The sequence below is a fragment of the Acipenser ruthenus genome, chromosome 10 (assembly GCF_902713425.1).
Source record: "Acipenser ruthenus chromosome 10, fAciRut3.2 maternal haplotype, whole genome shotgun sequence".
Classification (NCBI taxonomy): Eukaryota; Metazoa; Chordata; class Actinopteri; order Acipenseriformes; family Acipenseridae; genus Acipenser; species Acipenser ruthenus.
The window spans coordinates 41,140,557-41,164,970 of NC_081198.1; the positions used below are offsets into that span (position 1 = coordinate 41,140,557).

General features: G+C 35.8%; 1 protein-coding gene across 1 annotated transcript; it reads right to left on the reverse strand.

The window, feature by feature from the left end:
- Positions 1–274: 274 nt before the first annotated feature.
- LOC117403343 (plasma membrane ascorbate-dependent reductase CYBRD1) lies at positions 275–5,182 on the reverse strand. The gene is made up of 4 exons (XM_034005422.3): positions 4,897–5,182; positions 3,582–3,790; positions 2,742–2,896; positions 275–2,449 (listed from the first exon to the last, which is right to left on the reverse strand). Exons 1-4 carry the CDS (start codon positions 5,087–5,089, stop codon positions 2,164–2,166), a joined length of 843 nt encoding a protein of 280 aa, XP_033861313.1. The 5' UTR covers positions 5,090–5,182; the 3' UTR covers positions 275–2,163.
- Between the last annotated feature and the right edge of the window lie 19,232 nt (positions 5,183–24,414).

A 24,414-nucleotide genomic window follows, 5' to 3' on the forward strand; every position in this document is an offset into this window, starting at 1 on the left:
TGGGATTACCCCATTCCACAGGTGAAGATACTATACAGTACAGAGCTCAGTTTAGTAAAGGTCTGATTAAAGCTGTGCAGTATTTTAATCAAGCCGAGGAGGAAGAGAAGTATTTCTATGCAGTGATTTTTAAAATAATAATTGAATATAACCATGTTTTTGTTTTTAAACTATCATGAATAGAGATCTTGCTATCTTTTGTTCACAGCCAGTGCAGTTAAGTATATTGTATTGAACCTGGAAAAATGTCTAAAAGGAAATTATGATGCTGTCAAATTGTTTATGAATTTAATATTGCAGGACATGTAAATCTAGTACCAGTACAATGATAAAATGTACATTATACTAGAATAATATAGCAATACATAATACAGTCCTCACTACAAGATACTAACAAGTGAAAAACACGAAATTATCCAAATGTTTCTTTAAATTACATTTTACCATTTCAAAGTAAAGCTATCACTTCAAGTAAACATACAATCTGTTTACTTAAACAAGCTGTAAACATTTCATATAAAGATGCTTAATCACCACCTTCTTGTCAAGAAAAGTAACCTTTTTTTTTAACTACAATTAATTTCATTATACTTGATAACTCTACTTCTAATTTCACAAAAGTAGACACTTAAACACCGATTTGTATTAAATGAATCAATTACATAAGTGTATGTTTTAATTAAAAGTAAGACAATATGTAAAAATATTTATATTAGTTTATTAAAAATACTATGTTAAGCAATTATGCTAAATGCTGTGGCAAAATAAGCACCTGCTGATGCCTACGTTCATATTTTATATGTATTCAATCCTGATCGCGTCCCAGTAATCAGTTTCTCTTAATGATAATGTAAAGTACAAACATATTCTTTTTTTTCTAAATGGCATCTTGAATTTGGCAATAAGAAAATTGAAGGGGTTGTGTACACAGAATAATAAACCATGTATATTAAAGTCTCAGCCACCAGAGGGAGTCGGCGTGCAAGAAATACCATTCTAGTACAGCCATACTTGATATTTACTCTTTGAGCACTAACCCAGGGATTGCATTGCATTACACAACTGTTATCCTTGTAACAGCTTTTAGTACCACACAACAAAACTATCAAGAACTGTGCTGGTATGTTTTTGGCAGCATGAAATAATGACACAGTTTCCTGTATACAGGACTGCAGTGTTGAAAGAGTTAAATCAATCCAAAACCATTCAGAAATGTGACTGTCTTAAAATATATTGTTACATTTTAATCTTTAGGAGGGATATAAATAGTGAATCCTTGCTTTTCAAATTTGTGAGCGTCAGTTTTTATGCCTTGAAAAGAAAGCCACTCAAAAAAGGGCATAAGTGTTGCAAATGTTTACATAAAATATATAAAATAAAAAGCTAATGAAGAAATCTGGCATGGTTCATTTTTACACAGCTACTTCAAATAAGGTTGTGTTCACATTGGGTTAGTTACAAGCTGTCTCAGTTCAGTTCCTTTGGTTTAAAACAATGAATCAATTTGCTTGCTGTTCACACTTACCTGGATGCGTTAATGTACGTGTTAATTTGTGTTTACACTGTCATTTTTTCAACTATTAGTAGAGTGGATGTTTCCACTGCCTGCAATACATCTCGGTATATTTTTAAGACGACAGTGACTGGGGGGGGGGGGGGGTTATATTTATTGTCAGCATGTGTACAGAAGCTGGAGGGAGAGCTTTCTCTTTGTCAAGTTCTGCCTGGATTTTGGTGTCTGACTGAATTTCTAAAAGCGTCCCTGTTTCTTTCACTCTCCATATAATTGTTTGACCAAACTATACTTTTTATTTTTGCAGAATACCAGATACAAGACATGCAACACTAACAACCAACTACACAAAAAAAAAACAAAAAAACGAGGAGTGTTCACTTTTTCCTCATCTAGCTACAAAGATCAATGTGTATGTTTTGTTTCCTGTTGTTCATTTGTTCAATGAACCGAGACCACCTCTTCAGTTTGGTTTGTTTGCCAACTTAACTTTTTTGTTCACACTACACTGCAAGTAAACCAAACCAGACTGCGTTCGGAGCCAACCCACTAAAAAACTCAGTGTGAACACAGCCCAAGTCCAATTCCCTTTAAGAACACACTGCCCCACCATTCCCTCAACATCTATTATGGGAGCAGTGTCCTTGATCTCACATGGTTGACCTCAGCCCTGTTTCTTCCAGCTTGAGTTTTCTCTTCCACGGCTCACTGCTGGACTCCATGGTAGCTTTATCAAAGGAATTCAGGTTTAGTTCATTCTCAGTGACACTGGATACTCTCCCGTCCTGTTTGAAGGTAGAGGCCTCCTCACCGGGACGCTTCCAAGATGGCCGGGTCACCATCCAGAGCACGGTGCCTCCAAAGACCACAATTAGCAGACCCAGCGTGTTGATGAACACAGCCTCGGGAGGGCTGTCTTTGTAGGCAGGATTTTTTCTAGCGAATAAAAATTAAATAAAAAATGAGAGTTGTATGAACTGGCTCGAGAAAACTGACCCATGTGTTTATAATATATTAATTTGTGATCTAAAATCGAAATACTGTCGCAGTTCAATCCGGAAATATAGAGCCCACAGCATTTTTACCAGTGCAAAGTCTCTTTAATGAATTGGATTCAAAGCATGTAAGGGTCTTAATGGCATTAAACAGTGGTGCTTCCTCAACCTCACAAACTAAAACACTCCTAAACCGGGGATATGATTCTTAGTTTGTTTGTGGAAATACTTACAGTGCAAAAAAAAGCTTTTCTGTGATTCCCATCAGGGCCGTGGCAATAACTGTCCCAAAGATCAGAAGACCACTGTAGACATGTATGGGCATGAAAGCAGCTCGGATGAAAGCAGGAGTCATGGGAAACAGGAATATGCATAAACCTAGAACAAGCTGGTGAAACAAAAATAATGTACAGCAGGCTAAAGATGAAAGGTAATAAAAATGGCACGCAGTGAATGAGGTGTTCAGGAACAATACAAAAACGGTCAATTCGATATCCAGTATCATGCAATACAGTTATTGAGGGAGGTACACCTTAAAGTTTTAGGGGGTACAGTATTCTGACACCTTTTAAATCTGTCCTCTTGACATCTAACTTCCTGTCATAGGAGGACACACATACCACTGCATAAGCAAAATAAATGGCAAAAATGAAATAAGTTGAAAACTACTTTGGTATATTCTAAGCTTCGCTCTTATGGTTTAATTATAATTTTTCCATAGCCCATCATTTTATTCGACATACACTATGCAATAGTATTATTATTTGATGTGTCATCAGAAGATCCAATGTGTGTCAACAGCTTCAATAATGAGGTCATGCATAGCAACAATTGTACATTTACAATTAAAATGCTGTGTCTTCACAAGCGTGTAACTTTAACATTAGTCGTGTTCAAAGTATTGTTTCTAGACATAGGACAGAATCTGAAAAAAAGTCAGGCACAATCATTTTAGTGGGGCTTTTACTCCTTGATTTCTCTGTGTACTTGGAATTTCAAATAGGATACATGGAAATAAAATTAAATAAAAACTCCAATCAAGTAGGTCCAGTTTGTTTTTCCAGGGTACCAACCTGGAGAGTGTAGAACACCACACCCATCAATCCAATCCAGCTGTGTAAACTGTACATGTTGGGAATGCTCTTGTAGTTATGGAAGTCAAATACTGCCACCAGAGAAATGACAGCCAGAACAAAGGCCACAGTGTGTAAGCCAGCATGAATGAACTTCATCATGAGTTTACTGCACTTCCAGGTCCAGGGTAATCTGTAAACAACGATGGCTGCATGGGAGAGACAACATTAGTTAAAGGGTAAAGCTCTCTAGTACAGATTAGTAAAAACACCAAAACAAATCTGGCCATCTTAACAGAGGTCTGCTTTATACTGAAAACCAGATGTTTTCCACCTGCCTAAAGCTAACATTAGGTCCATGGCTTTGCCCAGTAAATTGTTTACCTGCAACTGACTGACAAGTCCCCTTCCTCAAGAGGAGACGATACCGTTTTATAATGTGTTTTTCAAAGCAGTAAAGACAATGCTATACAACAGCTGGTTTCAAATTATTGTTAATATTAATAACAATGTTATTTTTTTAACCAATAGTATGATTTTAAATGTAAAACAATACAAAAAGGAGAACAAGAAGTTCTGAAATATTGGTGTTTATGAAATCAAACCAACTGTAAGGAGGTTAGGAAATTATATACACAGACACACACACACACACACACAGATAGAGGGCATTAGAATTCCATGTTAAAATATTGTGCCTTGGAAAAAATAAAACAAAAAAACAACACAACAACAACTGAAAGTTACAAGTAAAAATAATGTTACATGCTGCATTTTCCGTATATTATTTTTTTATATTGCGTTGTGTAATAAATAGAGGTGTTTTTAGAGGCGAAAATGATGCTATTAAAGCTGCATACAAGAACCACTCACTGAGTTGCGTTGTTGTAATTAAACCCAACCCACATATACCGCTCTCTACAGATTTGTTTTTTGTATAAAGTTGAAGGTCAGAATTCAAATTCTTAAATCTGTTATGTTATGTAAAACACCATTTTGTCTTTTGTTTAAAAGCACACGGTCCACAAGAAAAATAAAGTAGAAACTGTGGAGAAAAACATAAACTACGCAGTTGAAACATACTGAATTTAGAATGCGACGAACCAGCCACAGGAAGACATTTCTGCAAGGCAAGTTTAATTAATCTGCCTGCCAATTAAAAAAAAAAAAAAAAAAAAAAAAAGTTTCTGCATTTGTAGCGTCTGCCCTTGTAACGCATACATTACTTTATGCATTAAAAAAAGAAAAACACACACATGCATTAAACTAAAAGTTCAATCCACAAATGTAGCTGTAAACAAAAGACTAGTCATACCGATCCCCTGAATGAAAATAAACCCCGTCACAGTAAGAACTGGATGCCAGTTGAATTCTGCAAGACCTCCGTCCCATGCAAGTCCCTCTCTCCACTGAAAAACCCATATTAATACGAACAGAATCGACAAGAAACCAATTAATATGGACGTGATAAGGAAAAACAAAAAGTGCCTGTAATTCTCCATTGCCATCCTTACTGGTGCTAACAGATCCAGGTTAGAAAAACAGCAGACTTTTAACGGAAGAAGTGACGGAGAAACTGGCAGGAGTGGAGTGGAGAAATTCCTGAGGTTTTACTAGGGGGATGGGAAAAGTGATGCAAGCTTTTGGTGCTCCATCACCATTTTCAATCGAAATATCATCACATGTAACAATGTTGTTGCTTGTCACTGATTTTGTAACTATAACTTAATGAAGCGAGTGAAAGGAATACATGCATATTTTAATGCAAGTAACACTATAAAAGTAGGTTATAGATATTTATAAAACTTTCGTGTAGTTACAAACATGAAACCAAAAACATATATTCAGATGCGACAGTCTAGTAGTTTTATTACGAGGAAGTGCAAGACTAAGCAGATCGTACTGTAGTTACAAAGCAACAATAGTTATGTTAACCATTTAATTATCATTTGAAGTTTAAAACAAGTTACTCTATAGTTCTAGTTTTTAATTTGATAACAAATAACAATTCCACGTTTAAAAAGTTCCAGCAGTCTACAATACAAATAAACATGACGTTTATTGGAGTAGATATTTCGAGAATAAACCAATACATACAAAACGCGACATGATAATCCATTACTAGTTACTACTATAAATTATTTAACATTGGGGATTGCTTTTTTTTTTAGTTTTTCAAACTGTTAGGCTACGAAACATAGATAAACCAAGTTAACTCAAGTACTGTAAATTATACTTGGAAAACACAAGCATGTGAAGGAGAAAAGTAAACTAACAAAATAAATGAATACATTAATGGATTAATACATTCATTAAAAAGAGAGAGAAATAAGGAAGAAAGTATAACAGAACTATTTGGGGAGAGGAATCACACACAGTAAGGAAGGGTTATGATGAAGAAAGAAGCTGCTTGAAATTAGAAAAGAACGTCTTCCAGGCTGTAAAAAACAAACACACAAACAAACAAACACAATCTGTGGAACCACAACATTGGGTAATTTTTATCTGTATGTCCCAGTTCTGTCACCCCAGCGATACAGGTCAGTTAATGTGCTAGCTGTAGTTTATCAACACCATGTATTGCAAACTATATTAACCTAAGAAGTGTGTTACACTTGAATGTGGTCAGAAGGAGCCCCTAGTGCTTTGAATACAGTATTGTCTGTGACTGGACTCACAGATCAATGGACTCCCGTTAGGCCCTAAATGCCTGGAAAAACACAGTTCAAATGTCAGTCTGTCTCCGTTGTGCTTTATAGAGATTCAATATTGACTTATTTTATGGTTACTGACAATTGCTTTTATTTATTGTTTGTTTGTTTGTTTATTTGTTTGTTTTGATTTGCAAATCTAACCAGTAATCGTTGCAGAAACACATTTATTTGGGTCGTATTGCGTTGGTAGAACTACAGTACATAGAATGTTTGCGGTACCACTTTACCTGTATGATTCAAACCATGAACCAACTTTCTAGCCACTTTGATAAAAATCCTATATGTTTATAATACGTAGTTAAATAAGAAGAAGAGAGCTATTTTTTATTTCATCTGACGTAATTTCCATATATCGTGTAATACATATTACATGTTATTACAACAAATGTTACCCTATCTCCCATTAAAGTATCGTGACCAGGGTGGGACAAATCACTTTGTATGCTGATGGCCATTTGGCCGCTAGCTTTCAAAACCTGTAGACCAAGTGAACTTGGCCAATATTTTCAAACAGGGACGATATGAGACATGTATTTTGCACACACATTGCTTTTGCATCCTTTGTTTTCATGTAATGGATGTTTTTTTATTATTTTGTTATTATCTTTAAATTGTGGGAGGGGGAATATATACAATTGATGTGCCAGAGAACTAACTACTAAAAATGCCAGGGAACTACATACAGTAAATGCCAGGGAACTATTTCCATTAAATACCAGGTAACTATTTTCTGTGTGCATAAAAGGCCAGTGAGTGAACTTTATACATAAAATGCCAGGGGACTATACATAAAAAGCCAGGAAACTGAACTATATTCATCAAATGCCAGGCAAGATAACTACATAAAAATTCCAGGGAAGTGAACACATTTCTGTATTTCTCAGTTAGTCACAGACAAGCTGGCTATAATACTAACACTCAGTTAGCTCCTCTTCCTCCTCCTCTGTTACATTCTCATTTTCATGGAGTTGGCCAGATGTGGAGTTTCCAAATCCAAATAGATTTTACTGTTGTTTTAGTTTCTTTGACATTTTATTTAAGGTAAGAGATTTTTAATAATAATTTTTTTTATCTAGGTTAGTAACCGATAAGGACAGCACAGGTTTGTTGACAGATTGTATGTTGACCTTCTACAGAGTGAATGTCAAAATCATGCCCATGTTATTTGAACATTACACTGGATTATGCGGTGTGGTCAGCCTTATTACTGCAAATCCATGAATGCTGAGTGTGGTGTCCAAGTTCGCATAATAAATACTTTGCAGGGATGGCAGAAATGACCTGCAGCAAGCGCAACAATAAGAAGACTGTCAGCTTGCTATGGGGTAGATGTGGTGTTAAAATTGGTCCTATTTAATTATTCTTAAAAATATGAAAACAATTCTTATGAATTAAATGGAATACTATTGGAAGAACAATTCAATAAAGTAATCAATATATAACTCTATAGGTAGGTTCATACTTAAAGTTAGAATACTGTAGATTGCATTATTGTCACCACACATAGTTCACCGTTCATACAAGTCAAGGTCTTTTTCATCGGTGGTGTCTCGGGTCATTTTGTAAATGTAACAGTTGAAGTTGCTGTTTAGCTCCAGTTCAATGTGCACAATCGTGTCTCTTTCAAAGAACAAGTCATGACTATAGGTCTAAAAAAAGAAATTAAGAAGCTGTTGATGGCATTTCTAACAAACCTAGGAATGCACTATCTTCGGCATCCTACTTGTATCATGTTTATGCTTTCTGTAAGAAATTGCATGACTAAGGAATAAAGGATATTGTTTTGTGAACCTCTTTTAATTGTCTACAGTTTGTTGTAATGACTTGACTGACATAAGTCAAATGTATTAAAAGTGATCATTCATTTTCTTATTACTTATTGTTTTTTTTTTAGTTGAGTCTCTAAATTTAAAAACTACTTTAATATACTACAGCATGGTAGGGCAGTACAAACTTACCACATGCCAGAACTCCGCCAGAGCAATGTCCTTTATTACTGCACCAGTCTGGTAAGAGGTCCAGCTTATCTTCATACTCCACAATCCTAAAGGTCTAAAGGTCTAATTAGAAAACACGTCTGTGATAAACACAGAAGAATATATATATATATATATATATATATATATATATATATATATATATATATATATATATATATATATATATATATATATATATATATATATATATATTTAATATGACAAAAAATGATTTGTGAGACAAAAATTAAGCCCAGTAGGTGCTTCCCTTTTAAATTCTTAGAACAACCACCGGTGCCAGTATCCTTCTGGTTATATAAACTATATGTCACCAATTTAGTATTCCAGACTAACATTTAGTTGATAGGTTTCTGGGAATAGGAATGTCAGTCTTTGCTAATTCATTCATTTTACATTTCTTACTCACTTGATTTGATTTGGTCCAACATGCACAATCATGTCAGAATCATCAGAATGAAAATATATCCAATCAGATTCCAGTGAACAGCACTCCATAAATTGGACTCCATTTTTTGCCTACACAATTGAAATAATATGAATAAATTAGCAATTAGGGTTCATGTAAATCTTAAATTCGCTGTCTTAGAGCTAAAACTAGTAAAAAATATAGTTCTGAGATATAAGAGTTTAAAGTTTTAACATCCCAACTTAAACCAGCAATTTTTTTTTTGGAATTTTGTAGTTATGTTTTTGACTGAAACTGACTTCTTTAAGAAATGTTTCTAAATAGAAGAGGATGCACATTTTAAAGAGGCTTTGGGTTAACAAATGCTAATTACCAATTTGTTATCCTTCAGTGAAAAAACATGATAAGAGCCTTTCTGTCTTTTCTGGTTAGGAGTGATGATGTAATCACAGGGGAACCACCAATCTGAAAGGCATTTTCCAGACACGATACTTCAACCAGTAAAGGTAGGCAATCTGTTCAAAACAAGAACAATCAGGATTATCAACCTATGTTATTGCTTTAATACATATTGTAACCCACAAAACCAATGGAAATGTATTAGTATTAAATACTACCACTTTATATTGTAGCTCTGCTGTGTAACAGCACAGCTGCTGCTTTGTAACAGCACAACTTTATTCTGATCAGAATTGATGATTGAATAGGTTTACTCCCATCTTCACATACTTTAAAAATACATTTTTAAAGTATGTTACCTTTTATTTGTATGTTTAAGGGTATGCCAAATGGAGCCTCGCCAACTAAATCAGTGGTTCTGTTCCATTCAGACTTTCTTTAGCATGAACTGAAAGTGGCAAACAAAAGCTGTGATAGATTGTATTTTAATGTATCTTCCTGAAGAATATGTTAGTTTTGGGTTTAGTTTCAAAGGAGCCTCAATGGATCAGATTCCTCTACCTGCTCAGTAATGTGTTCCAAGCTGTAGAGCCTGACCAGCCCCATGCTGTGAGTCACAATGAGCAACCCGTGAGATATCATGGCATCCACAACACTTTTCCCAAAAACCTAACGAGAAAAATCCACAATTAATGTCAGTCCACTGAGAGGGATATTGTTCAATCATTTGAACAGTATCACTAGCTTATTTAACATATTGTACACATAGCCTTGTTGTAGGGATGTGATATTTTGATGTACATTAGAATGGCAGTATTGTTAGTCCTATTTATATTTCAAGACCATAGTGATATTATCAAACATTCCTCTATAATGCTAATGCAGTTTTTCATTCTTAACAGAACTGATTATTTTGCTTCTTTCTCCCAACTATACTTGTAAACTTCATTATCTCATGCTTTTGCACAGTATTTTTGCACTTCCCCCATGCTCAAATGTTCTGCATTTACCATAGCTTACCGTTACCATACCTCACTATTATTTACAATGCTTGCCTACAGTATGCTTTACCATGCTTTCACTATGCTTTATTCCACTTTGCTGTGCTTTTATATGGGCTGGGTCTTAGTCTTTTTTTGATCTCCAGCATCCCCAGTACAGTGAGAGGCAGGACACAGCCAAACACAGTAGCACAGCTTGCAAAACCCCTGCCTGAAACATCAATGGTATGGTATGGTGATGCACATATTGGATACATTTACTCAACAGCACAATGTTAAGACACAACACGAGACTACCCTCACAATTACATGTAGGGGCATTATGAACAATCATACAAACCAGGAAAAAAGGGTCAAATAATGAAGAATCAACGTTTTAATTTCTTAATGACTAACTCATTTGTTAAATTAGATTATTACATGTGAACACACTTCACAATTAACAATATATATTGATTATCCTTACATGTCTAGTCATTGGTTCCTGTTTCTTCTGAACTGACTTTATCACCATAGTTTCCTGAGGCACTTTCCTTTCTAAGTATCTGTTAAAAACCAAAGGAAATGCAAGCATATCTTATGTTTCCCTAATCTGCCTGTTATTACCACTTAAAATCGCTTATTACAAAACAGTATTGTGTCTAAAACTTCTCACTGTTTGGCTCACAATTACTATGCAGCAACTCTATTCAATCTACTGTACATAGACGTTAACTTTGGCTGGGGATGTGTGTTTCTGCTGCAGTGCTGCCACCTAGCGTTCATTATACCATTACTGCAATATAAAGTGATCTGAAAGAACATTAAAGCAATAATACCCTACCAGGTACCAGGGGTGATATTTCCTTTCTGTCCTTACCAGTTTAAAAGATGCTTTGTTTTTATAAAGCACCACTTTCACTGATTTGGTTATTTATTAACCTTTTCTGTACTATTGTGACTATTATTATGACAAGACAAACACACACTGCACAGGTTAAGTTACAATCTCATTAATAAACTAATTAACTCTGTGGTTTATAAAGAAAACCACAATTTGTTAACATAACTGTATAAAAATGAAGCACTGTGCTCAACAATAACAGACATTTAGTATAGGCTTAATATTAGTGTGTTTTTTACACCAGTTGTCAGCTTACTTGATTCTTACATTATTTTCAATAGTAAACGAATTTTGAAAAAACAAAAAATCTTACCAGCGTGCATCTTCAATCTTCTCTAACTTGGAACGCTTTGGAAGTTCAGTTGTTCTGGCTCTGGAGGAACAGTGTAAGAACAGAAACAATGTTCAACCTCAAGATAAGGGGTTGCAGTGTGGAGTAAAAAATAATAATAATAATAATAATAATAATAATAATGTGATATCTGTATAATGTGATATCTTGTAACAATTGTAATTCATCCTGGATAAGGGCATCTGCTAATAAATAAATAATAATAATAAGGGTAGTCAGGTTTCAGAAGTGGGAATAGTTTCCATTTGCACGGTGGTTTGAGCCATGCTTTTACTATGAATTTACTAGTCACACGCGACATATGATAGCTACAGTGTGACTTCATTTTACAGTCAAACAGAAGTCATATTTCCAACTTCTTTCTTTTTGTTTTGTTGTGTTTTTTTATTTTTTATGGGGTTGCAACAAATGTAACCCTAATGACATGGAAGGAACCAACATGCTTTTTACTTTCTAATACTATACACAAAGTAAATGGGCAGGGGAGTAAAACCAATTTCTTAATGAGAATACCTCACACACGTAAAACTAGGAGATAGTGCTTCGTCCAAACATTTCTGACTACTGGTATCCTAAAGAAGTATGACAAATGCATTGTACGGTTATTGCTCTAAAAGCATTCAGACCACTTTGACAGTATATGCAAAAAACAAAAAGATTTTTACTCAATCTGGGTCTCTTAAAAAGTCACCAGGGTGTGATGACTGAAACACGAAATGATACAAAGTGAGCAAGAAAAATACATTATTTAAGATAATGCCGATATTTCTCGCACATGCCAAGTTCCAGAGCTTCTGTCTCACAGACGAGAGGGGTTTGGTGTGTAGGAAGGGCAGTGTAATGTAGCTGTTCCTGCCAGTAAGTCTGATCTCTGCAACAGCAAGGACCCACAGCCAGAGCAATCAGAGGGGTTTTCTGCACACAGCAGTCCTCACACTGAGCACAGAGGAGGAGTGATTGATGGAACTGTTAGTTCCTCCGGAGGCTCTGGAAGAAACTGTGAGACGTGGAAAAAGATGAATACATTCCCAGGTAGTGAAGCAACATTCAGGATCTTCGAGGTAGAGTAAAGCATTTTGATGAAAGATTTATGGGGGGTGGAGGCTTAGGAAGCATTCTACATTAACAGCAAGAAAAATGTCTTGAGAATATTACGTCTGGGATCGAAGCCACAGTCGATAGATATTTTGACAAATTTGATAAAGGGTTAATGGGTTTACTGCCTTGTGCTATTCAATCAAACTTTAGAAATAATTCACATTTCAAATGATCTTATTAATATTGTTCCAGTTCCATTGTTTCCCATTGTTGCTTCCCCACAGTTTGACAGATGTTTAGGGTTGATGGAGGTCAGGAGATCATGTGATGTCTCCCAAAGTCAAAGAGTGGGCTTTAATTTTAAGTAGAGGTCCAGCAAAGAAAACCAATATACTTGAGTGCTGGTGTCTTTGAAGAATATGTACTTTCAAAGCAGTTTGGTCCCACATTTAGTCCTGCATTTTGTTGATGTAAAGGACAAGCTGTAATTCAAATCTAGCATCTCCTAGATTACAGTCATTTTTGAAAGACACATTTCATTTCGTTTTTATTCCCAGGTTGGATGCGGCGCTGGAAACAGTGTGTTTCCTATTGTGAATGCCTTGAATTAAGTATGAATCGAGAACAGCTTTTAGAGCTTGCATTCAGCTAGTTTAACATCACCCTTGTATGTGTTACTTTGTAATGGTGTTACCTAGCAACATACTGTATCTTTTATAATTGGTTGGTCTGTTTAATGCATCTGTCTCTTTGTGTGTACGCTGTACATTTCTTTCTTTCTGTCTGTCAGCATCACCCCACAAAGACGGCAATATTGTACTAGAGCTTGAAGAAATTAACTGTTCATTTCAGTCATTTATTTTGACACTTCTAAAGCTACTAGTCATTGGAGCTCTAGAAGTGTCTAGGCTCTTCAGCACCTGCCAAAGCATTCAGTCACAATGCTGCAAGCTGCTGAGCTGGGATCTCTGCCACCATATTTTTTACCACCATGGAATCAATTTATGCAAGAACTATAGCAGTGCGTTAGGGAGCATCGGTCACATGCATCCACTGACAGGCAATGACATGAGTGCTTAAGTCACTGCAGCAACACAAGCAGACAGCATTCACAGATGAGGCGGTAAATACATTAAACATTCAAATTGAAAACAAACTCAGAACATTACCTTTTTTAAACAATGGAAAGTTTATTAAAGTTGTGTAATTGAAAAGACATCATTTTCTAGTTTTTCTCTCAATTGGTAGTAGATGCTTTGCGACCCAGAAGACCTGGTGACGCATGTTGCAAAGTGATGCTATTGTCTCAGCTGGATTCGATAAACTAAAATGTCATCAGTCTTTTCTCTGTAGACTGCTAGTGGAGTAGGGGCCTGGGTAAACAACGGCATGCAACTTTAAAAGCATGTCCAATGATATTATAAACAAAAACAAGCTGAGTATCACAGCAACTGATGAAAAAAGATACTGCAGTTTATTTTAAAGCTATGTTGTGGTGATTGAATGGCGTTTACGAAAGAATGGAGTTAGCTCATTGTTGTCAATGACCAAAACAAATAGGCTGTGTGGCCAGAGGTGTTTATCATATAGCATAGTATAAAAAGAGTAGTCATCAAAGTCATCAGTTACCTATGGCAGAATATAATGTTAAATAAACAAGTATATCTAATGTCTGGTATTCAGCTGCTTAGTTTGTTATACATTTTAGTCTAATTATATCAACCAGGATATCTCTGATAGGGCTTTTGTAAATTGCAACCTACACCATATAGTTGCAGTGTATTAACTCCTATTCCTTTTAGAAAACTTAAACCAAACAACGAAGTAATGTAATTCCAAGTCTCTGGTGATGCTTAGATTGTTTGTTTCATTGTTTTGAAACATTAACATGTAGTGTTCTTCTTTCAGAAATTAGGAGTTCATTAAAGTCTGGAGTAAATGCTTTGAGAGCATTTTTAAACCGAGGTGAGGAATATTTGACCCCATTTTGTGCAAGATAATTATGTATAATTACTGAGAACTTTCCTCTGCTGTGTTGGTGTTGTACTCAGGGTTTTAATGATGGTACATGTTAAACTAACAACACATATTAAAATACGTTTCATTTGAATTTTAACATTTTTTTTACTTGATCCAATGCATGTCTTAGTAAAGACTGAATAATCAGAACCATATTTATGTCGTTATTGTAAATTTGTTTACCTTCAATGTCTTGGGAAAACGTTTGTCAAAGAATTGTATATGTTTATTTTTGTAGTACTGCATATTTTACCATTGACTGTTTTATAATTAAAAGTACATTCAATGCGCCTGTTATACTCGTCTTAGGCTACCTTATCTAAAGTAATATTAGGTAGTCCAAGATTATTGCTACTCACTGTCTGTGAAACCAGCCGCTTAAGTATAAGCATCCATGATGACACCACAGTCTTTGCTTTTGCTTTTTTCATGTTTATTTAATGTCTTCTTCTAGGAATATAATAAGATATTAGCAGTAAAGCATCAGCTAATGATATTAACCTCCTGTGATATTAATGCATGCTACATTGTAAGCCTTCTTGAAACTGAACTAGCTGTCTGGCAGGACTCCAATGCCCCTACTTCAAGGTTATTAGCTTTATATTGTTTAATAAGGAACATGCTTCTCTGTTTTTAGTCTCAAGTAAAGTAACATTGTTTAAGAAAATTCACACTGAGTGAAGGCTCAGGTAGAGCTGCAGAGGGTGTAGTGCCACATATTTTACACATCTGGTCTGTAATTTATTCAAATTGTTCTGGAGGGATATTTGAAGGACAGACTGTTTACACAATAAGTTATAACAGTGCTTTAGGTATGTTCAGTGTGTTTCCATTTTTTGTTCCAGCCCCAGCACTTAAATATTGTAGAGAAAGGAAGGGAGGAGCCCTCCCTGCAGCGACACAGTCCCAAGATATTAAATAGGAATGAGCAGAGATTACTCAATAAAAATCTAATACCTAATATCTAATATCACATTCCACTGATCATAGAGACTTGTCTGATAAAATCACGTTTTATCTTGATTGGTAACATAGAAGTGGTGGTGTCATTTACGCCACATTTATTTAAACAGTTGTAGCAACACATGGGGACGTGTAACACTATATTTTTCAAAACCCCGCTACTTACTCTTTCAGAGAGTTGCAAATAGTTGCAAACATTATAGGTCCCCCGATAGCTGCTGTGCAATTATTGTTTTTTATCTAAACTTTCTGTAACCCAACCAACTTGCTCCTTAAACTGTCTGCATCTGTTTGGATTTAAAAGAGCACTTTCTGTTGAAGTTCAATTATCTACTCTCCTTTAGAAAGGGATAACCATGCCTTATGTTGTTCTGTTTGCAAGAAATTTCTTCCCAAGTTCCCAAAAAAAGCATTTACAATATATGTGTTGATATGTGGTGGCTTGTCATGAATTTTTGAATGGCTCTCTATATATATTACAAGTCTTGGATATGTTGCACAAACCTGCTCCCAGACATTGATGACAGCCACTGATCCCACGACTAGCGACCGCCTCCTCTGCATAGAACATTTTGTCCTGATATCTTGGCACAGCAAAGACAAAAAGCATTTGCAATTATTTGAATGCTTAAGATGCATTTAACCTTGAATTTTGTGCATAAATTCATGAATTAAACCTCAGATGAAGTACCACTTTGTTGTAAGTACACCAGCATGGTTTGGACTGTTTAACAGTGTTCGGTTTGACAAAACACAAGACGCATGACAAAAGCAGATACCTTGGCAGCCTGCTGTGTTTCAATATGGGAAGTCGCTGCCTTGAGTTACTGTGCATACTTGGGCAATCGACCTCTGTTTATAAAAGGAAGTATAATGTAATAGGAATAATATGCTTTTTTGCCTTATTTTTAAAGTGCTGACCAAACTTTTTTCAAAATACTTTCCTCTGAACCTTTTTTCAAAATATGCCCAGTGTTCAATTGAAGAGTTCCTACATGTACCACAGTTATGTGTTTTTGGTTATGTAACATTGGCAGTTTTTTTTTTTCTTTTGAATTATCTGTTGCAATCCTGAATCTATTCTTAGTGAATCAAGCCCCAATGGCATATTGCTCTAGGTTTCCTATTGGGAGATTGCAGGTTAGTTCCCAAGCTGGGCTTTTATTCTGCATCGACATAATTCTATTGTGAGTACTGTGAGGCGGGGGTGGGGCTGTGGAAGAGCATTGGATATATGCCAGCATTATAAGCCTACAGCCACACCGTCAGAGCAGGGGTTAGAACCAGGGCAGGACTCACAAGGCAGTGCTTTAGCAAACATTGGCTTTTGCAGTGAATGTTAGGAATGTCATATTCATCTGTTATGTATACATATATAAAAACACTGAATAATGAAAAGAGAGCTGGGAGTGAAATACATCTGTTTCATTAGATAAAAGGTCATGATACAGCATTGGCAAGAGCTACCCAGTTTACAAATGTAGTGTTTATATGAGATGTGTGTTTGGGGGCAGTGGTGCAGTAGTGAAATTAATAAAAATGCTATGATACTGTGGTGTGTGACTAGTTGTTCCACATCTTTCTATCAGACAGCGCACACTAGACATGCTGAAAATAGTTACTGATACATTTCCAGGACACCTCCTGTATACAGACATCATCCTGTGCATAACTTTGCTGCGCGGTCATCTTGCAGGATGACATTCCTTATATAAAAGGAGACAACCTATGCACGACTTAATGCCTTATATAAGAGATTGGATTTTGCATTGTATAAGGAATTCGGCTTTGCTTTGCAATTGTCTTGCCCTAACTGCACGAGATGACATATATTATAACTAGAGACACCCTTCATGCATATTGAGGCGTGGTAACCATATATACCTCACCTCACCTCACCTCAGGCAGTGGAGCTGGTAAAGGTAGGTGCTAATTCAAGAACACAGACCTCACATAATGTAGGTGACCTGTCAGGCAGTCACAATGGCTGCTCAAATGATGCACGATGCAGTCTATTGCACTGAACAGCAGAAATCACTGCTCTTGTAATTCTCACCCCTTTTTATCAAGTGACAGAAGCCGGCAACATTTTAATATACAGTGTTTACCACATAAATACAATACAGCAATCTACTGAGATGCTGAACTATAGAAGTCATTCAGACTGGTAAGATTTGCTTCAAATTAAATGAAGTGGAGGGTGTTTTAAAAGGGTAACTTGGTAAACACAGACCAAGCCACTGAAATGCCCAGCAGTAATCTCTGTAACATGCATGGGCACTGTGGTTAAGTGCATCAGTGTTTTACCTTCAGGGTTTCAATACAGTGGGTTTGGTGAACAGTGGTCAAAAATAGAGGCCAAGGACAGAAAGGAACCCCACATTCTGCAACATAAAATATTGTTCATTAGTTTTCTGGTTTGGAAGATGTATGCACTTGACAAGACTTAGATGAAAACATCTACACAAGGTTATAAGAGAAGCTCTAACAGTTGCCTTAATAACACAATGATAATAAAGACATATATGCTCTATTTATATACAGTAGTTTGAATTTACGGTTTCTTTTAAAGCAACAACTAGTGTTTTTATATCACGTATCTCTGTCAAAATGTGAACAGTGTTTGTCAAAATTGAAATACAAATATACAATATAAATACTGTATATACAGTACATACCAAGTCAAATTGACATTGTACTATATGTGATAGTTAAAAAAAGGCATTTTACTCAAATAGTGTGCAATTTTCTTTTTACATGTTCTGTTTTGTTTCAGGTTTTCATTTTCAAAGTGACTCCAGTGCATCTTTCCTGTATCCACTCTTTGTTAAATCAACTTTCCTATCAAAACAGACCCACCAGAACTACAGTTGAGTTTGGTGTCATGCCTTTTGCGAGGAAGCAGCCGCCTTCCCTTTTCCAGATGAGAGCCTGGATATCATTCTTCTTGTCTTTGTACTCTCCTTCATTCACCCTGAGAGGTACGGGAAGGATAGAGGACAAAATTAGTTCAGGCTCATTTATCAGCTGTCATCTCCTAGCAATATGAATTCATCACAATACCCCAAGATAATCTCATTTTAAAGTTTATTTTAGATACAGCACCGCTTCAGGTAGATCTGATAAACTGGTGCAGTCATTTTGCTTGTAAAGAGCTGCTTAAATCAGCATTTCTCATGTAGCAGGCCACAGTTAAAACGAGCATCTAAAAATGTAGTTGAACCTACAGTTCTCTTTTCAGTTTTTCTAACAGCATTACAGTATTTGGTACACAGTTTTTTCTATTTTCAAACGGCACAGCATTTGGAAGGCACAGCATTTTTGAAGATGACAGATTGCGTCATCTAGATATATTCTAATATAAACCCTAATGGTTGAGGAGCTGGGTTCACTGCACTTTGTAACAAGCTGTGACATTTCACTGCATCGAGAAGCTGCTATTAGCTATCAGAATTCTGAATATGGATAGGCCAGCAGCCAAGTCTCGCTTCATGGTTCGATAGGAGTTCGTATAGTCTGCATTCATATTTAGATTTTTAATTTGTTCTTCTTCAAATCTATAAATGAATTGGCAGAGAAGTTTATATTTACTGTCTGCCTGCAATGTATGATTGGAAGCTTTTTTTTATCGAACACCAAACAGATTCCTTGGATTACTGCATTCCAATTATAGGGATGTGTCTATTTGGAATTTGATTAAGTGAGCATATTTGATTTTATTAACAATCATGTTCTGCATTATATAAGTAATAGGGTTGTATTGCATCCATTCTAAAAATAAATAATGGGTACAGTATGTACCCCGGTACAGGGTGTGACACAATTGCATGGCTCGTTCATTTTTAAAATAGCTTGAAAATCATTTGGATGGATTTGGTTGTAGGGTCAGTTGTGTTGGGTGGTGGTCAGCCAAGGACCATGTTAACAGGCTCTAATTACGTTTTACTGTTTGATTAAACTAAAACATATCCACCTTGTTCATCACTAATATGTGCCTTGTTCTTTTTCTACAGAATGCAGGGAGTTGTAAACAGATTGACCCAATGACCTTGTTGTTCAGAGATTATGGCAGATATGATCTGTCACAACTTTGGTTTAAAAGAGATACTTCTTGACTTACTTTTTTATCATTTTGAAAACCTAATGAAGCATTCTGATCCTTCAATGCATTCATTTCTCAAGGGTTCGTGGTTTTTCAAGAGCCTTTTTTTTACTTCCTGGAGACACTGTTTAGCCTTTTTAGCGTTGATAGGCACTTCCACCAAGAGTCATGTTACTGACATTGGGCCAGCTAAGAGCTACTGTTCTGGTTCGTCACTGTTCTGGTTCGTCTGTCCAGCACTTTTACAGGTTCTAACAAAGCTTGTTCTGGAGGCCTTTTACCACAGTATCATAAGGTGGGAGTTTCCTAATTAAGCACACTTACCCTACAAAGGCTAAAGCCACGAGGTGAAAATTAAACGTAAAATGAAATGGATAGATGAGCACACAACCATGCTGTAGAAAAAGGACCCAAAAACAAAAACACATCACCAATAGTTTAGTTACTATTAGAAAGACATCAGATACATGATTCAACTGAAATGGTGAACTTCATTTTTATAATATTAGTATCAGTATAGGTGTTCATCAAATAATATTTAATAACATGTAATACATGAGTTCCCTGGTGTATCAGTCTATTTAGAATGACGCAGTTCTTGAAAAATAGGTATTAAATCCCTGCGTCATTTAGCAAAGGTGGTTCCCTTTTCAGATTTTCCATCAGACAGATTAGCCCTATATTTAAGTCAGAAAGCCTTGATTACTCCCTTGAGAAGTTAATCAGCCCATTTGTAATGGAAACATGATGGCATCTGTCTATACTGTATGTTACATCGTAGTATTTTGACACCACAATGCAATTCCTGCAGCTGTTTTTTGTTTCTTTTTCTAGGCCGCTGCTTGTCTGAAAATGTCTATGTCCATGGAGATGGCACCTGTGTCTACTTTTTTACAAAAGGTCATTTTTATTATTATTTAATTTTTGTAAAAAAAATTTGGGTCTATGTCTATATGTCTATATCTATATGTCTATATCTTTGGGTCTATGTTTAAACCAGATTTAAAGTCTGACTGCTTTGCTAAAAATAAAAAAATAAAATAAAATAAAAAAAACACTTATTATAATACTAAAAATATAAACAATTGTGCCTTGTTTCAGTATTCAGCAGACACAGTCTAGACATATTTTTTGATTGCATTTTGGGTAAACACATTTAACTTGACGTCAGTACCAGACATGGTACTGTGGATATGTTTGAAAGGGTAAACATGCTTTCTTTTTGTTTGAACAGATGAAGTTCACAATTTGTTTTCGAATGCTGGTTTGAATGAAATCCAAAACTTTGGAGGACCGGCGCCTCCAGATGCTCCGAGTGTGGATGCAAAGCAAGTACCACAAACCACTGGCCCACTCGGACCCCTAGAAAAGTGACTGTCCAGGCATGAGCACAGCACTGCAGAAAACAGTTCAGGTCAGGGGGTCTTCAGGATTGTGAGAAAGACTGCTAGCAAGAGGGTCAGAAGTAGCAGATTAGCTTGACAGAGGCAACACATGCAACACATGCTGTCAGAATAGCGATGACTGAAATAAATAGTGCCCCTGTGTGAGACCATTGTCTTGTATGATCAGCAGCACACGGACAGCATGCTATGAAGAGGAAGACATTAAAAATCTAAAGCTTGAAGGAATTGTTTTACTGAACTATGTTTATATATAACCACATTCAGTTTCATAGCTTCTACTAACACCACATGCTGTACAGCATACAATACAATACAAATACATGCTGAAAGACCACTAGGCCTGAAGAAGATAGTGCTTGATGTTCTTATTCTTTCAACCCATACAGGGTTTTAAAATTAAGATGCATTTGTTATGTGTTTTCAGCTGTTAAATCAGTTTGTTACTGTAACAGGAAAGCACTGTGGCCCCAAAGTACTGGCAGGAAAGAGACTCAGACACAGGGAAGCTACAGTTTATGCATGCATGCTTAAAACAAAACAAACAAACTGGGCATGAGGGCCAAATATAAAAGGTTTAAACAAAATACACAAACGTAGGCTGGGCAAGTCACCTTCACTACTCAACACGTCAAAACCACAGGTTATACTCACCTCACCACACAAAGGATTTAGTCTCCCATATATATAGGTGGCCACTTCCCAATGAGCACTCAATTACATAATTGGGGAATGGCCACACCTGTGGTTGTTGGCGGTGACAGATTTAACCCCACCCCTGCCATCCTTACATTTATTTACACCGGCAAGGCTTCCGCCCTGCCACAGTTACATAAACAAGTCATACAGGGTCAGGACAAAGGGATTTTTCCTAATAATGTGGCCACCCACACACAAAAAAATCTGCAATGCAATCTTGCTCACAACTTTCATCCTGTGTTATTGTATTAGTGGGTTATTGGACAGTAGATATTGCCAGACGGCTTTCACATGTTGCTTATTTATACTCTAACATTGGTTCGGAACTTATTCAGAGTTTCTTTCAAGGAGTTTTGTCAGAGGAGTGAAAGAATTTAGGAAATTAATGCTTTCTTGTTCCTGAATACCGGACAGATCTAATTGACTGAGGTGCAGAATGTAATTAACAAGCAAGCCACTGAAGCCATATCCGGGGTCGTAAGTGTACAGCAAAAAAAAAAAAAAATATATATATATAATAAAAATTAGTATGGCATTTTCATTTACTTTTAAATTGCAAATGACCTCAATGCTTCATACTTTAAACATTGCCAATAAAAATATACAATTATTTGGGTTTGCGCAATAGGTTATACATTATTAGGAATACCTCATGCGTGTCCCATAGAAAATGTAGTGTCTGTGAAAAGGTAATGAAATTGTGACAAAAATCAAACACCAACTGCCCAGATAAACCAGGAAATTGAGCTCCAGATTTGTACATTTCCAAAACCTACACTGCTTCTTCTGCACCAGGAATGGTTCCCGATATTGCTTACTAATGCCTTTGAAACCGCTGTATATACGCTAACCTTCATTAATCTGTTCTTGTGGAAGATTGAGGATGCTTTTTTAACACTATAAAAATGTGTTGGAGGTTAAGCAGTTAAAAAAAAAAAAAAAAACGACCAGCTGATGGTAAAAACAAAACAGTCTGCAGCCCTTGGTAACCAGTCTGAGACCTCATTACCAGAAGCTGGAAATAATATCCCTACACTCCACATGAAGAACAAAGGGAAAACATAACTGCTTTTCCACCGAGTAAAAAAACAAACAAAAAAAAAACTAAAATGCATCCACAAAATGAAATACAGCACAATCTTGAGATACCATTCCAATACTAATTATCACAGGAAATTATCACAACACTTACTGTAATATATCTAGTGGTTCCAAGTCTGGTATTATTATTAATTATTACCCAGCTGTTAAATAAAACATAAAAAAGTAATATATAGAAACAGGAATAATAATATATTGAACATAAAGGATTACAATACATTTAATGAGCACCGGTGTAATTAAGACAAGTGTGATATCTTGTTAATTCAAAATACAGGTTTATGTACAATAATATCCTTGTCTTTGTGGTTGAACAAATCAGCATAGTCATTTATATTCATTCATATAATGTTTTTTGCCCACAGTTGGGTGGGATTTTAAAGGTTATGAACTACGGACTAAGAGAGATGCCAATACTAAAAAGGTAACTTTGCGATAAAGTAACTTAAATAAGATGTTCTTTTGCTTTTTTCTTTATCTTTGTTATAAACTGGCACAGTACTTATTGCCAGTTTGACGATATTTGTTTATTTTTGTAATTTTTAAGCTGTATTAAAACAGCAACTTGGCCTAGCAGTAGAATACAGTATGGTGTTAACATCTTCCTTACAAAATACACCATCTAAAACATTCCACAAAGAAAAGAAAACAGCTGGTAAGTTTCTGTTTCTCACAAGCAATTCTTTATGCAGTTGTAAATGAAGTTGTCTGCAGCGGACAAAGCCTTATCCTTCTAGCAAAGATAATGAATGCATGCCATGCAGCAGTAGCAAACAGAACATTCAAGGGTGCAGTACATTTACTGTAAGGTAGGAATCAGGAATCCAAGCTGCTCTGAATGGTTGGTGAATGTCAAGCTCGATCAATAAAATCATTTGACGGTACAGTAATTGTGTCAAGAGGTCTATTTTTCTCAGAATGATATGCTGAATCAGTCCTAAACCATGCAATCCTGAGACAAAAGTTTTGGTCTGAGCCCTGCTTTGAAAAGAGAAGCTTATCTCTCTCTGTGTGAGAAGGTAAGTCTGGGCTGCTCATTTGAGAAGCATTATGGATGTATCAGTAAACTAAAGGCCAACTGAAGCAGTACATAGCAAGTTTATGAACATGCCTTTCCCACTGTGGGTCAGTTGTTTTCTTTATGCTGGTAAATTCAAAGAGAAACAAAGTCTGAAAAGTAACAATACCTGTTAATATGGCAATATAACTGTGCAACTTGTTTTATTTACTGACAAATACTGTAAGTGTTACTTGATAGATTAGTAATATTAATTTATTTGTAAAAACTCAATTATCTGTATAAATTAAATTAAATATTTGTAATATTATCTTTAAGGTTAGGTTGTGGCTTCTATAAACAATCAACTATTTAATTGTAACTTAACCCTTTTAAAGATTTGGTATCGCAAATATACAGTGGCCCAGGAGCAACAGTGTGGGCTTTAAATCAACTAAAGACAGCAAGTTGGTTACCACAATATGAGTGTCTTCCTTTTGTACAGCTTGGATCACCATTGAAAATGACACATGTTCCCCAATGCCCTACACACAAACAATTACATTGACAGTTTCTGAGCAATTTTACTCTTAAACAGTAGGTATAAAAGACAACCCACTGACGGAACATTCTACAGGTTAAATAAAAACATGTTCAAGAGAACTTCTTAATTTTATTTATTAATTTTTTTGCCAGAGTAAAATCTGAATTTGACATAATCCTAATCCTGAAACAACCTGCTGATCTACAAAAGTG